Consider the following 16,918-nt stretch of genomic DNA (forward strand, 5'->3'; position numbering starts at 1 on the left):
TCTCTTTGCTTATTTGAGCTGTTCTTGCCATAATATGGACTTCTTCTGTATACCAACCCTACCTTGTCACAACACAACTGATTGGTTAAAATGCATTGAGGGAAAGAATTCCAACAAATTAACTTTTAACCTCTAGTGACACCCCATCCCGTGAACTGGACCGTTGTCATCATCTGACACTAATTAGCATAACGCAACAGACATAAATATTCCTAGAAAATATTCCTATTCATGAAAATCACAAATGAAATATATTGAGACTTTGTTAATCACCCTGTCATCTCAGATTTTCAAAATATGCTTTACAACCAAAGCTAGACAAGCATTTGTGTAAGTTTATCGATAGCCTAGCATAGCATTTTGTCCAGCTAGCAGCAGGTAACTTGGTCACGGAAATCAGAAAAGCAATCAAATTAAATCGTTTACCTTTGATGAGCTTCGGATGTTTTCACTTACGAGACTCCCAGTTAGATAGCAAATGTTCCTTTTTTCCAAAAATATTATTTTTGTAGGCGAAATAGCTCCGTTTGTTCTTCACGTTTGGCTGAGAAATCACCTGGAAATTGCAGTCAGGAAAACGGCAAAAAATATTCCAAATTAGCTCCATAATATCGACAGAAACATGGCAAACGTTGTTTATAATCAATCCTCAAGGTGCTTTTCAAATATCTATTAGATTATATATCAACCGGGACTGGTGGCTTCTTAGTAGGATAGAAAGAAACAATGGCCGCATTTGTCCTTTACACCCCAAACACTCTGAGAGACTTCAGCTGACCACTGATGCAATCTTTACTTTCAGGCTCATTTTTCAAAATAAAAGCCTGAAACTATGTATTGTGACACTGGACACATTAGGGAAGCCATAGAAAAAGTAATCTGGTTGATAGCCCTTTCACTGCTCAATAGGGACGCATAGGAACGCAGAGCCTTCTAAATAAGAGTCCCTTCCTGTTTGGATTTTTCTCAGGCTTTCGCCTGCAACATCAGTTCTGTTATACTCACAGACAATATTTTTACAGTTTCGGAAACGTTAGTGTTTTCTATCCTAAGCTGTCAATTATATGCATATTCTAGCATCCTGTCCTGACAAAATATCCCGTTTACTACGGGAACGTTATTTTTTTTCCATAAATGAAAATACTGCCTCCTAGTCACACAAGGCACACCTGTTATTTTAAGCTAACGGAACCCCCCGCAACAGCCAGTCAAAGTGCAGGGTGCCAAATTCAAAACAACAAAAATCTCATAATTAAAATTCCTCAAGCATACAAGTATTTTACACCATTTTAAATATAAAATTCTCGCTAATCCAGCCACAGTGTCTGGTTTCAAAAAGGATTTACAGCAAAAGCACCACAAACGATTATGTTAGGTCACCACCAAGCCACAGAAAAACAGCCTTTTTCCAGCCAAAGAGAGGAGTCACAAAAAGCAGAAATAGAGATAAAATTAATCACTAACCTTTGATCTTCGTCATGACACTCATAGGACTTTGTTACACAATACATGTGTGTTTTGTTTGATAAAGTTCATATTTATATAAAAAAATCTGAGTTTACATTGGCGCGTTGCGTTCAGTAGTTCTAAAACATGCGGTGATTGTGCAGAGAGCCACATCAAATAACAGAAATACTCATAATAAACATTGATAAAGATACGACTATTATACATGGAACTTTAGATTAACTTCTCCTTAGTGCAACCGCTGTGTCAGATTTCAAAAAACCTTATGAAGAAAGCAAACCATGCAAAAATCTGAGTACAGCCTTTAGACAACAAAGCAGCCAAAAAGATACCCGCCATATTGGGTAGTCAACATTACCCAGAAATAGCATTTTAAATATTCACTTGCCTTTGATGATCTTCATCAGAATGCACTCCCAGGAATCCCAGTTCCACCATAAATGTTTGATTTGTTCGATAATGTCCATCAGTTATGTCCAAGACCAAGGCTGTGGCACTCTGCCAGACCACCTACTTAAAGAGCTCTTATGATTCTCTACTTTAGAGTAGAATCCTCAAAACAGTTTGTAAATACTGTTGACATCTAGTGGAAGCCTTGGGAAGTGAAACATAACTCATATCACACTATCTTCAATGGAGGCTGAGTTGAAAAACTACTAACCTCAGATTTCCCACTTCCTGGTTGAATTTTTTTCTGGGGTTTTTGCCTGCCATATGAGTTTTGTTACACTCACAGACATAATTCAAACAGTTTTAGAAACTTCAGAGGGTTTTCTATCCAAATCTAGCTTTTACGGCTGAGGAGCAGGCAGCTTAATATGGGCACGTTTTTCATCCAAGCTACCCAATACTGCCCCCTACCCCAAAGAAGTTAATTGAAATGCATTCTTGGTGACTAAGTCATGAAGCTGGTTGAGATAATGCGAAGAGTGTGCAAAGTTGTCATCAAGGCAAAGGGTGGCTACTTTGAAGAATCTAAAATTTATTTTGATTTGTTTAACCCTTTTTTGGTCACTACATGATTCCATATGTGTTATTTCGTAGTTGTGATGCCGTCACGATCATTCTAAAATGTAACAATAAAAACCCTTGAATGAGTAGGTGTGTCAACTTTTGACTCGTGCTACAGTTGAAGGTTACATACACCTTAGCCAAATGCATTTAAACTCAGTTTTTCACAATTCCTGACATTTAATCCTAGTAAAAAATTCCCTGTCTTAAGTCAGTTAAGATCACCACTTTATTTAAGAATGTGAATGTCAGAATAATATTAGAGTGATTTATTTCAGCTTTTCTTTCATCACATTCCCAGTGGGTCAGAAGTTTACATACACTCAATTAGTATTTGGTAGCATTTCCTTAAATGTTTTAAACTTGGGTCAAATGTTTTGGGTAGCCTTCCACAAGCTTCCCACAATAAGTTGGATGTATTTTAGTCCATTCCTTCTGACAGAGCTGGTGTAACTGAGTCAGGTCTGTAGGCCTCCTTGCTCGCACACGCTTTTTCAGTTCTGCCGACTGCCCGAGTTACACTAGGAACGCACAATCCCTCCATCAGTGCATGGTCTGTCCGCAATAGGCTGAGAGAGGCTGGACTGGGGGCTTGTAAGCCTGTTGTAAGGCAGGTCCTCACCAGACATCACCGGCAACAACATCACCTATGGGCACAAACCCACCATCGCTGGACCAGACAGGACTGGCAAAAAGTGCTCTTCACTAACGAGTCGCGGTTTTGTCTAACCAGGGGTGATGGTCGATTCACTTTTATTGTCGAAGGAATGAGTGTTACACCGAGGGCTGTACACTGGAGCGGGATCGATTTGGAGGTGGAGGGTCCGTCATGGTCTGGGACAGCATCATTGGACTGAGCTTGTTGTCATTGCAGGCAATCTCAATGCTGTGCGTTACAGGGAAGACATCCTCCCTCATGTGCTACCCTTTCTGCAGGCTCATCCTGACATGACCCTCCAGCATGACAATGCAACCAGCCATACTGCTCGTTCTGTGCGTGATTTCCTGCAAGACAGGAATGTGAGTGTTCCGCCATGGCCAGCAGAGAGCCCGAATCTCAATCCCATTGAGCATGTCTGGAACCTGTTGGATCAGAGGGTGAGGGCTAGGGCCATTCCCCCCAGAGATGTCTGGGAACTTGCAGGTGCCTTGGTGGAAGAGTGGGTTAACATCCCACAGCAAATTTTGTGCAGTCCATGAGGAGGAGATGCCCCGCAGTACTTAATGCAGCTGGTGTTGCAAGTTTGCTAGCACTAGTTTTGGGCTGACCCAGTTGATAGTTGATAAAATATTATGAAGTTGGTTGTTGGCCATGCCTAGCCAGTCTGTGATTTATAGGATATTTATTTTTATCAGGATCATTTCTACCTGCAAGCTGCATTGTTTTTATTTATATTTATTTAACTGTTATATTTTATAAGATAAGTTGACTGAGAACACATTCTCATTTACAGCATTGGCCTGGGGACTAGTTACAAGGGACAGAAGGGGGGATGAATGAGCCAATTGTAAGCTTATTTGTTTGTGTAGTCTATTTTAACATGGTTGGCAATAAGCTACTTTTAGATTTGTATAATTTTCATTTAGATAGTCTGTGATTAATCTACATTCTATGATTTTGAGAAGACTGTTATAAATTAATTACTGTGACACGAAAACGTGCATATGAAAATCAAAAGTGGGCCGCAAATCATAGGAAATGGTAAGATAAATTGCCAATTACCCGCAACTTCAGAAGCATAACTGCCGAATCTGCAAAGGCCAGCAGGAGGAGGATTGTAAAGTTTTTATTTTATTTTGATGAGACCATCTCGATCTCTGGCTCACTCTTGAGTCAGTTTGTTTTAATTATTTAATCAAACAGAGTGCTTAAGGCATCAGACAAGCTCAGTACATGTAGTTAATTTTATTCAAACACATAGGGTGTGTCTATATATGGAAAAATACACATTTTACAATTTCAACCAATCGATTGGTCAAAAAAAGACTACTCTCGGTCGAACAAGTAAAAACAAAAGTCTATAGTTTGAGAAGCTGGACACTTATCCATTGACTGCATACATTTTCATTCGTTCTGGTCCCCCCGTAGGAATCGAACCCACCACCCTGGCTTTGCAAGTGCCATGCTATACCATCTGAGCGACACGGTCAGGACAGTTTTTAGTGTTGTGTGAATTTTGGTCCAGAAGTTGTGGATCAACACCGTTGGCTAAGCAGTGTGTCGGTCTGTCAGCAGTTTCGGCGGCTATAGAAGAGAAATGTCTGAATTAAATTTAAGTCCATGGTGTCCACCACAGTTTTATACCATGTCTGAATGAAATGAGAAGTCCATGGTGTTCACCACAGTTTTATACCATGTCTGAATGAAATGAGAAGTCCATGGTGTTCACCACAGTTTTATACCATGTCTGCAGGATGCAGTCCTGCCTGCTTCCTAAATGGAGCAGTTGGGTGGAATTTTCCAAAGTGATCACACTCAAATAAGTAATCTGCCCCATGTTAGTTTATGGATATATAAACTCCACTAAATGAGTACTGAACGTACTTCTAAAATATACATGAGGACATAGACTTGTTTTTTTGTGTGATAATTTTATAACATTTCATCACAGAGCAAGTTGTTATCTTGCCTCGTGCCCAGACACTATGTCCTCGTCCATATGACTTGTTAAAGCTGTTATACTTATGCACTCAGGACAATTATTATAACTTGATGACGAATTACGAATAAATGTTTCTCTTCTTTCAACAGTTTGGATTTTGAGGAGTGTGCCCACAAGTTGATCAAGATGGACTTTCCTGACAGCCAAACAGTAGGTTACAATACTTATTCTCCCAGTACCCTTCCACCAGTGTACTTTTCCCTAGCTGCCAGCCTGCCGTTTCATGCCCATCTAATCTAAAGAGCTTCCAGAGCCTTTTATCTGAACTCTGACCGTCATCTAAATATTTGTTTCTGGTCTCCTGGGTTGTTGGATTCTTCCAAGTCATTCGGTAAGCATTTGTCATCTTAATTTCCTTGTTTTGCAGCTTTACACAGCCCAAATAAAGCCCTCATTTAGGAACTGGGTGTACTCCACAATGATTTAAATTATAAAATACCCCCCAAGCGGCCCTTTTTCAACATATGTGAACATTGTAATAACCAACTGCTATATATTTTTATGTAGAAATTCAGTAGTAGGCAGAGGTTTATTGGCATCCTACACACTGTTAAAGCACCTACACCTTTTATGTTTGGAAGCATATCTTCTGAGTTCACCTTTTTAATGCACCTTTTATGTTTCAAAATGGATTAAATATATTTTTCTCCCCTATCTATACACAATACCAAAGTGAAAACATGTTTTTAGACATGTTGGCAAATTTGTTGAAAATGAAATGCATAATATAAGTATTCACACCCCTTTACTGGTTCACCAAATAGGGCTGGGAGATATGGCCAAAATTTCATATCCTGATATAGCACATTTTCTGTAAATTCAATGAATAAATAGTTTATATAACGTGATAACATGTAAAGGCCTATTTCTTATTACATTTTGAATTACACTCAACAAATGAAAGGTGCTTACTCATATTTGATTATTTATCCTTTTATTTAGGACCTTTGTGCAAATTTTCAATTAAGCATGTTACATAATATAAAATATGAATATATAAAATCTAAATGGGTATATAGAAAACACTTCAACTACAGTTGAAAACAAAATAAATATACGCCTAAAATACGTAAATGTATGTGTATATAAATATATATGTATGTATATATGTGTGTGTACATACATACATACATACACACACACACACACACACACACACACACACACACACACACATACACACATACACACATACACACATACATACATACATACATACATACATACATACATACATACATACATACATACAGTGGGGCAAAAAAGTATTTAGTCGGCCACCAATTGTGCAAGTTCTCCCACTTAAATTGTTCATCATAGGTACACTTCAACTATGACAGACAAAATGAGAATTACAGGCCTCATATTTTTAAGTGGGAGAACTTGCACAATTCGTGGCTGATGAAATACGTTTTTGCCCCACTGTGTGTGTGTGTACATACACCTTAGCCAAATACATTTAATCTCCGTTTTTCACAATTCCTGACATTTAATCCTAGTGAAAACTCCCTATTTTAGGTCAGTTAGGATCACCACATTTTAAGAATGTGAAATGTCAGAATAATAGTAGAGTGATTTATTTCAGCTTTTATTTCTTTCATCACATTCCCAGTGGGTCACAGGTTTACATACACTCAATTAGTATTTGGTAGGATTGCCTTGAAATTGTTTAACTTGGGTCAAATGTTTTGGGTAGCCTTCCACAAGCTTCCCACAATAGATTGTGTGAATTTTGGCCCATTCCTCCTGACAGAGCTGGTGTAACTGAGTCAGGATTGTAGGCCTCCTTGCTCGCACACACTTTTTCAGTTCTGCCCACACATTTTCTATAGTGTTGAGGTCAGGGCTTTGTGATGGCCACTCCAATACCTTGACTTTGTTGTCCTTAAGCCATTTTGCCACAACTTTGGGAGTATGCTTGGGGTCATTGTCCATAACATGATGCTGCCACCCCCGTGCTTCACGGTTGGGATGGTGTTCTTCGACTTGCAAGCCTCCCCCTTTTCCTCCAAAAATAACGATGGTCATTATGGCCAAACAGTTCTGTTTTTGGTTCATCGAGAGGACATTTCTTCAAAAAGTATGATGTCCCCATGTGCAGTTGCAAAACGTAGTCTGGCCAAACTTAGCTACTGGCCATGAAGGACAGTCAGGGAGGTGACCAAGAACACAATGACCACTCTGACAGAACTACAACATTCCTTATCTGAGATGGGAGAACTCTCAGAAGGACAATAGTCTCGATAGCACCAATCAGGACTTTATTGGAGATGGAAGCCAGATGGATGCCACTCCAGAGAAAAAGGCACATGACAGCCTGTCTGCCTGATGTTTACAAATAGGCATGTGAAAGATTCTGAGCGCGTAAGGCGAAAGATTCTGTGGTCTGAGACAAAAATCGGACTCTTTGGCCAAAGCACTATCTGGAGAAAACCAAGCACAGCTCATCACATGTAACACCATCCCTACCATGAAGCATGGTGGTGCTTCAGAGTGCTAATGACCTTAGACTGGGGGCAAATATTCACGTTCCAACAGGACAATGATCCCAAGCATACAGCCAAAGCAATGCTGGAATGGCTTCAGAACAAGAATGTGAAAATCCTTGAGTGGCCCAGCCAAAGCCCGGACTTGAATCCCATTAAAAATCTGTGGAAAGACTTGAAGATTGCTGTTCACTGCCGCTCCCCATCTAACTTAAAAGAGCTTGAAAAAATCTCCAAGGAGGAATGGGAGAAAAGCTGGTAGACATACCCAGGACGACTCAAAGCTGTAATCACTGCCAAAGGTGTGGATACTTACGTAAATTAGATTTCTGTATTACATTTTCAATAAATGTTAGCACTTTCATTATTGGAATTGTGTGTAGAAAAAAATATATATTTAAAACATCAGGCTGTAATACAACAAAATGTGCAATTAAGTCAAGGAGTATGAATACTTTCTGAAGGCACTGTATGTTACCTTTTAATAGCTGTACGATAGGTAGTGATTCTTCTAGTAGCCTGCCAACACGACATACGTTTGTGGGTTGAAATAATATTATGTGATCACTCTCATTTACCTGTACTCTGCAATACAATTGGTGTCTTATGCAATTCCATAAGAAATGGATTGAAAATTAAGCTATGATATGTAAGTAAATAGTGTAGCTAAGACAATTTACCCAGTCATCTTTGATACATCTGTCTTTTCCCTGCTGTATTAAGGAATTACTTAGGCTTAGATCACATGTACATTGTGTCATATAGCCACGGGGTCAGCAGTTGTATAACACATCAAATGGCTGCTTTTGTGAGTGTGCTACTAAGTAGGTCACTTTAAACATAAAAAAAATCATCAGTGTGCCCGTCTAGCTTTTGTTATGGCAGGACAGTGTCTGACAGAGCTTCATCTGGTAGTGGCTGTATTATATAGCTTGCTATACGGCTATTCTTGGGAGTGGCATTTCTTGAGCTCATGCAGATGATTTGATGTACTAGACTATTTGGTTCACATTTTTGTAACCTATGATATTTTAATTAATTGTTCTCTGAACCTATAGCTGTGTTTTGTTCATGGCTTCTACATCATGACCTTATAATTGATTCCTAAATACATGCCGAGGTGTTCCAAAACACATTGTGAGATGAGCACAGAGTAAGGAACTGTCAGTTTCCTCACAGCTGCCATCCAGACCTTAATTGTAACTGTTTACTGGCCACTTGGTCCCAGCTCAGATTGTACAGCCACAGTCATTACCTGGATAGTTGAGATAATAGGCTACTATACTGTAACATTAGTAGGGACAATTGGAGACAATTTACTCTTCCCTTTCCTGTCCCACTCCTCCTTCCTTACATATTTATCTTGCTCACTTTATCTCTTTTTCACACTCACCTACCATCCTTCCCCCTAGCTCTCTGTTACCATATCAGTCACAGATAATTAGAGATGGAAGAAGATTGAGAAGGTCTTTGTTAAAGTGAGGAGTGACTGTAATGAGTACTGATGGACTATGATTAAACAACCCTGCAGGTCCTGTTTGTCTGAAATACAAGGTTATTCGGGGGGGGGCAGGCAGAGGTTTGGCAGCTCTATATCCTGGATTCAGATTAAGCCTACTCCTGTGAAATAAGACCTTTAAATTAGGATTTTCCACTGAGCATGCTTTTTAGTCCAGGACTATGCTTAATCTGGGTCCACTGAATCACTTTTACTCCTCTGTCAATGTTAAGTATACTGTCATGGCCGGGGTGAGTTTATAATTGACAGACCGGCTCGATTCGGTCTTATTTACGAACATTTGAAATGGTGTTTTTTTACATTGGATAAAAGTAGAAACTCTCATAGCTAGAAATTGTATATCATACACTACAGTTGAGGAACAATAGAAAAGTAATTCTGCTTTGAAAGTTGATAGACTTGTAACCTCACTTTTGAGAAAATGGCCTTTGAATATTTTGGTACACCTTCTGGAGAGCTCCTCTTTGTCTATACCCATTCAGCATTGTTCATACCCTCTCTTAAGGTTTAGCCCCACATATCTCTTTAAGGATTTGCGTGGGAGACCGAGGAGTAGGGTTGATCTGAACGTTCTGTCCTAACAACACCAGTCAAGCACCCAAGCTAACTGACTAACGTTGGCTAGCTTGCTAGCTCCTTCCAGACACAAATGAGAGAACAGCTCACTGACCATTTTACACACCCATGCAGAGCTCGTTCGGCTGTTTCTATGTTATCCAACTCTGTTATCCAGAGCGTTGGCAACAATTTTTTGCCAATGTTTACTGACACGGGCCATATTCAACAGGTGTTGAGCATTTGTAAATTTGTCAGTTATTCTGAGCGAATTTACCTGCTACGTCTATCAACAGTTGTCGCAGTGACATAAACATTCTATTGAAATGGTTACTTGCATAGTGGAGTCTTGTTAAGACATGTAGCAAGCTAAACCACGAACCATAATCCCAACTCATAATGTTACTACCCTGCATGAATCTGCAGGTAGCTAACCAACCAGGTTCAATGTTAGCTAGCTAGCTAACATTAGGCTATAACTAGCAAAGCAAATGGCTCTGAGATATGAATAATATTACTACACAGATCATACACGTAATGTTAGCTAGCGATCAAGCCAGCCAGACAGCTAATGTTAGCTCGCTAGCTAACAGTACACTTTAACTTCAAATGAAAACGACTTTCTGACAGAATTAGAAAAGTGTAATATTTGAAAATGTAGCTATATCCCTCTCTCACAGATGCCATGGTTGCCCTTAGTTTGAAGATGTAATCCTGAGACAGGTGTTTTCTCCAACTCCTTAGCTATCACACTCTAATTCCACCAGGCCTTCCACTGATTTCAAAACTCGGTCCTCCAGAAAGTGGAGAGCAACACTTAAGCAGTTCTACCAAGTGATTTTTTTTTAAAAAAAAACCGCATTAGAAAGGATTACCTAGACATAGTGACAAGCTCAAATAGACAGAAGCATGCTACATGGCAGACCAATTCAAACTCATCTCTCGGCATGTCCAGCCAATCCATTATCTCAGCCAATCATGGCTAGCGGGACGGATGCTGTCTTTTTCCATGGCTAAACCAACTAGGCTCATAATTTAACAATTGTATTCATATTTACAGATAGCATACAAGTTTGTTATTAAGGCACACGTTCCAGAAGGTATTTCTGCCAAAACGTTTTTTTTTTGTTACACGTTCAAATGGCTACATATCTCTTCATTGACATGCAGTTCAGAAGCTTCATTCCTGTGAAATTGTATCTCTTTGCTCTCAAGCTTAGCCTTTTCTTAACAACACTGTCATCTCAGATTTTGCGTGCATAAATGTGGTCTCGTCCTTCCAATGATCGCCCAAATAGTTTCCTAAAACAAATGTGAGTTTTTCACATAAGCATCCTCCCATAACTAGATATTAGCAAATAAAATGAAAATAATGATCTACATGGCTGAACAGGCCATTGACAAAAATATCTTGTTTAAAACATGGGAACGTTTTTCATCCAAATAAATTTAAGATGTTTTCAACACTTTAATCTACACAGCATCCATCTACAGTGCATTCAGAAACCCACACCCCTTGACCTTTTCCACATTTTGTTGTGTTACAGCCTGAATTTCAAATGGATTAAATTTAGATGTTGTGTTACTGATCTACACACAGTACCCCATAATGTCAGTGGCTTTCTTTTTAGGCATTTTTACAAATTCATTCAATTAAACGCTGAAATGTCTTGAGTCAAGTTTTTTTCTCCTGATTTACAAAGCGTTATGTTTGGGGCAAACACAACACCACCAAGTAGCACTCTTCATATTTTCAAGCATAGTGGTGGCTGCATCATGTTATGGGTATGCTTATCATCGGCAAGGACTAGGGAGTTTTTTTTAGGATAAAGAAATAAGAGGAATAGAGCTGAGCAAAGGGCAAAAATTTAGAGGGAAAACTGTGCTTTCCAACAGACACCGGGAGACAAATTCACCTTTTCAGCAGGACAATTACCTAAAACAAAAGGTCTGAATATACACGAGTTGCTTAACAAGACGCCAACTACACAGAACATGAGTGATTGTTTTAAAGAATGGGCAAATAACGTACAGTCCAGGTGTGCAAAGCTCTTAGCCTTACCCAGAAAGCTGTAATCGCTGCCAAAGGTGATTCTAACATGAGTTGACTCAAGGTGTTAAATACTTGCCTAATCAAGATTTAGTGTTTTATATTCAATCATTTTGTGTAGATCGTGAACTAAAAATGACAAATCCATTTTAATCCCACTTTGTAACACAACAGAATTTGGAAAGTCAATGTGTGAATAATTTCTGAAGGCATTGTATCTATTTTACCCAGTGGATTTCTGTTAAGATAATTAGGCTCCTCTGAGGCAAGAAACATTAATAGGAGTTTAGATTTTTCTGATTTCGTATAGTATATCTAATATATTAATGGTGTGGATATCGGAGTGGATAATGTGAACATATTAGGATTATGACACATTCACACAGTTTTATTCATTTATCTAAGGTGTGATATCCCAAATGTGACACCCTAGGCTACATCTTGGGGCTGGATTGGCCTATATGACACAGTCACAGCCTATTATTCATTAATTTCTATGAGGTGTGATTGTGTGAACTGTAAAGTAGACTTAATAAAGAAGATGGGCTGTGTGTACGGCTTGCAGCGCTACCACCACTGTCTACTAGTCTGGCAATGTGATTATTGTCCTTGTCAGCAGTGAGAGAGAGAGAACACATCACTGTAAGGGGAGTGAGAGTGAAGAATGAATCAGTCGGTTCCTCTCTCGTTATTCACAGCACATCTGCTTGCCTCCATGACTCACCATGCTAGTTTGGTCTGTTAGAAAAATTAATATTGATAAAGCAGGACAGATCAATCTCAGCCAGTATTTCAGTGATCTTTAATATTAGATTTATTTTTTTCAAGTTACATTTTACTGGTTCATACCCGTATGGCATGCTTAGCTGCTACCCATAGTAGTAGCTAAGCACACCAATGTTGTTAGTTTACAGTGTTTCAGCTGCAGAGCCTCGGAGATTGTCTAGGGATGGTGTTATAAATTATATGCTGTTGTATTAAAGAGTGTAGGAGTTGTTTCATCTTTAGAATCCAGGACAAATGAACGAATGTACTCTCATTTACTGAACCCGATGTGGATTGAAATATTTATTTCCTATTTTTCAAAGTCAATTCTTGACTTAATATGGGTTAATTCTTTGACAAACCTTTTACTGGATGTTGCCTCTCCTTGGAAATATTTGTTAAGTATTCAGCCTCCTGTGTTGCATGGAGTGAGACGCTCCTGGCAGAGGGAAGCCCATAGAAATATAATTATAAGAACAGGAATGTCCGTCCCATGGTGGCGGGAGATGTATTAGCACAGCAGCGGTCCTTTGGGGAAGGGGGAAGATGGATGGAAGGAACACAGGAAAGGAGAGGGGAAGATGGAAGGGCTTCGTCTGCCCGTGAAGCTATCCAGTGCTAAAAGCATTCAGTAACGTGACTGTCTATGACACCATATGTGTTGAAGTGGCCCTGGGTGTTCAAGCTAGTCAAGGCAAAGCAAGACTCATATTGAGACGGCTCTGAAATTATTCTTGTTGAATGCTTTTTATTATTCCATATGGAATTCCAGCTGCTGATGGGTAGCGAACTAGTAGTTCTGTCAGTGTCACATTCCCTGTGCTCCTCAACCTAGGCTAGGTCTCCTCAGCCTGCAGCTTCTAGTCCCTGAGCCAAAGGTTAGAGTTGGGCTCCTCTCTCACACACCAGATGGGAAAGGACAGTACATGCTGTAAGGGAAGAGAATGTCACCCAGCCTGCCTGTATAGCCCCAACCTGCACCCCGCTCCTGAACACAATAGGCACTGACGACCACAGAGAGATGGCATGACATTATGTCCTGAGACGGCTGCTACACTACAGCCTCAGAGACCCCAGGTGCTGCCGGAGGAATGGTGTAGGGTGTTGTTTTTATTTTATTTTTTTATTTGACCTTTTATTTTACTAGGCAAGTCAGTTAAGAACAAATTCTTATTTGCAATGATGGCCTAGGAACAGTGGGTTAACTGCCTGTTCAGGGGCAGAACGACAGATTTGTACCTTGTCAGCTCGGGGATTCGAACTTGCAACCTTTCGGTTACTAGTGCAACGCTCTAACCACTAGGCTACCCTGCCGTGTGGGCCCAATGCTGCTGGGAAACATGTAAACCCCACTCTTCCTTTACTGCCCAGCCCAAAGTAATACCACTGACATACCAGGGTACTATACCCACCCAGCTCGTAGGGATTTATGTCTTTCCCTGTCCATAGACTGCTTTCATGGTAAGGAAAAAGCATGTAATCATAGAACTACACTACATGACCAAAACTATGTGGACACCGGCTCGTCGAACATCTCATTCCAAAATCACGGGAATTAATATGGAGTTTGTCCCCCTTTGCTGCTATAGCAGCCTCCATTTGTCTGGGAAGGTTTTCCACTAGATATTGCTGCCATTCAGTCTTGAGCGTTAGTGAGGTTGGGCACTGATGTTGTGCGTTGAGCTCTGGCTTGCAGTCAGCATTTAAATTCATCCCAAAGGTGTTCGATGGGGTTGAGGACAGACGATTTCTACGTACTTCAGCAATTGGCGGTCCCGTTTTGTAAGCTGGTGTGGCCTACCACTTTGTGGCTAAGCCATTGTTGCTCCTAGACGTTTCCACTTCACAATAACAGCACTTACAGTTGACCGGGGTAACTTTAGCAGGGCAGTCATTTTACAAACTGAGTTGTTGGAAAGGTGGCATCCTATGACGGTGCATCGTTGAAAGTCACTGAGCTCTTCAGTAAGCCCATTCTACTGCCAATGTTTGTCTATGGAGATTGCATGTCTGTGCTCGACACCAGTCAGCAACAGGTGTGGCTGAAATAGCCTAATCCACTCATTTGAAGTGGTGTCCACATAGTTTTGAATATATATAGTGTATTTCTATATGGTTCTATATCTATGCATGTAATCCTCACACTTCCTATGGAGCCTAGAGTAGCAGAATAATACCAGAGTAATACTCACCCAGATATACGGACTCATGTAATGTCAGCGACATGGGTTTCCTCACCCACAGCCAGGTGGACAGGAGTACACCTAGAGATCCTATAATTCACATATATTCTATAGGCTTTGTAATTCTGAGTACACAGGCATTTAGAGATGTCCATGGACTGACAGCCAAATGGATAGGATAAGAACTGAGACCTGGAGATTTCCTTCCCTGCCTGCTAGGATCCTGAGGAACAGGCTCTTCTCTAGAGCTCATGGTCTGCTCAATATTCCAGCTGTGATGGATAGACACATTAGGAAAGCTAATGACTGAATCAGTAACAGTCGCCCGATTCTTCACAACCACTGCACAGCAGACCACAACCCTGTTCTTTTCTCAGAACTCACTGGACACACACAGGAACACTGCCTATGTTTTTAAATGAGATCAAATGAAAAGGACTCTATTAAAACAGGAAGGGAAATTATGATCTTCTGTGAGCGGCCTGTCTCTCTCTGTCTCAAATCGATCCCCTTGGTCTTTACCTGAACCTTAATTTACAATTGAAGTCGGAAGTTTACATACACTTATGTTGGAGTCAATAAAACTACTTTTTCAACCACTCTACAAATTTCTTGTTAACAAACTATAGTTTTGACAAGTCGGTTAGGACATCTACTTTGTGCATGACACAAGTAATTTTTCCAACAATTGTTTACAGACAGATTATTTCACTTATAATTCACTGTATCACAATTCCAGTGGGTCAGAAGTTTACATACACTAAGTTGACTGTGCCTTTATAAACAGATTGGAAAATTCCAGAAAATTATGTCATGGCTTTAGAAGCTTCTGAGTCAATTGGAGGTGGACCTGTGGATGCATTTCAACCCACTACCTTCAAACTCAGTGCCTCTTTGCTTGACATCATTGGAAAATCAAAAGAAATCAGCCAAGACCTCAGAAAGAATATTGTAGACCTCCACAAGTCTGGTTCATCCTTGCGAGCAATTTCCAAACGCCTGAAGGTACCACGTTCATCTGTACAAACAATAGTACACAAGTATAAACAGCATGGGACCACGCAGCTGACATACCGCTCAGGAAGGAGAGGCGTTCTGTCTCCAAGAGATGAACGTACTTTGGTGCGAAAAGTGCAAATCAATCCCAGAACAACAGCAAAGGACCTTGTGAAGATGCTGGAGGAAACAGGTACAGAAGTAAATATATCCACAGTAAAACAAGTCCTATATTGACATAACCTGAAAGGCCGCTCAGCAAGGAAGAAGCCAGACTACGGTTTGCAACTGCACATGGTGACAAAGATCGTACTTTTTGGAGAAATGTCTTCTGGTCTAATGACCATGGTTATGTTTGGAGGAAAAGGGGGAGGTTTGCATGCCGAAGAACACCATCCCAACCGTGAAGCTCAGGGGTGGCAGCATCATGTTGTGTGAGTGCTTTGCTGCAGGAGGGTCTGGTGCACTTCTCAAAATAGATGATGACATGAGGATGGAAATTTATATGGATATATTGAAGCAACATCTCAGGACATCAGTCAGGAAGTTAAAGCTTGGTCTCAAATGGGTCTTCCAAATGGACAATAACCCCAAGCATACTTCCAAAATTGTGGCAAAATGGCTTAAAGACAACAAAGTCAAGGTATTGGAGAGGCCATCACAAAGCCCTGACCTCAATCCTATAGAGAATTTGTGGGCAGAACTGAAACGGCGTGTGTGAGCAAGGAGGCCTACAAACCTGACTGGGCAATAATTCATCCAATTTATTGTGGGAAGCTTGTGGAAACGTTTGACCCAAGTTTTAACAATTTAAAGGTAATGCTACCAAAAATGAATTGAGTGTATGTAAACATCTGACCCACTGGGAATGTGATGAAATAAATAAAAGCTGAAATATATCATTCTCTCTACTATTATTCTGACATTTCACATTCTTAAAATAAAGTGGTGTTCCTAACTGACCTAAGACAGGGAATGTTTACTAGGATTTAATGTCAGGAATTGTGAAAAACGGTGTATGTAAACTTCCAACTTTAACTGTACCTAAACCACTAATTTTAAAGTGTTGGTAGAGTTGTATTTCTGCTGTGTTCCACGATGTCTACCAGCTGACATTAGTGCACTATATAGGGAATAGTGTGCCATTTCAGACACAACCAGAGTGTTGATGTTGTGATTGGATATATCAGTAGAAGATTGTCACTGTTCCAGTTGGACATTTC

General features: G+C 40.1%; 1 protein-coding gene across 2 annotated transcripts in view; it reads left to right on the plus strand.

Moving 5' to 3' along the window:
* The window catches only part of LOC135547555 (pre-mRNA-splicing factor CWC22 homolog), a 50,608-nt gene that overhangs the window by 23,953 nt on the left and 9,737 nt on the right, over window positions 1-16,918 (plus strand). For both annotated transcript variants that reach the window (XM_064976661.1, XM_064976662.1), the window contains exon 15: window positions 5,231-5,291. In XM_064976661.1, the coding sequence (XP_064832733.1) occupies window positions 5,231-5,291 (61 nt within the window). The remainder of the gene's footprint in view (window positions 1-5,230; window positions 5,292-16,918) is intronic.

Source organism: Oncorhynchus masou, chromosome 10 (assembly GCF_036934945.1).
Source record: "Oncorhynchus masou masou isolate Uvic2021 chromosome 10, UVic_Omas_1.1, whole genome shotgun sequence".
NCBI classification, from domain to species: Eukaryota; Metazoa; Chordata; class Actinopteri; order Salmoniformes; family Salmonidae; genus Oncorhynchus; species Oncorhynchus masou.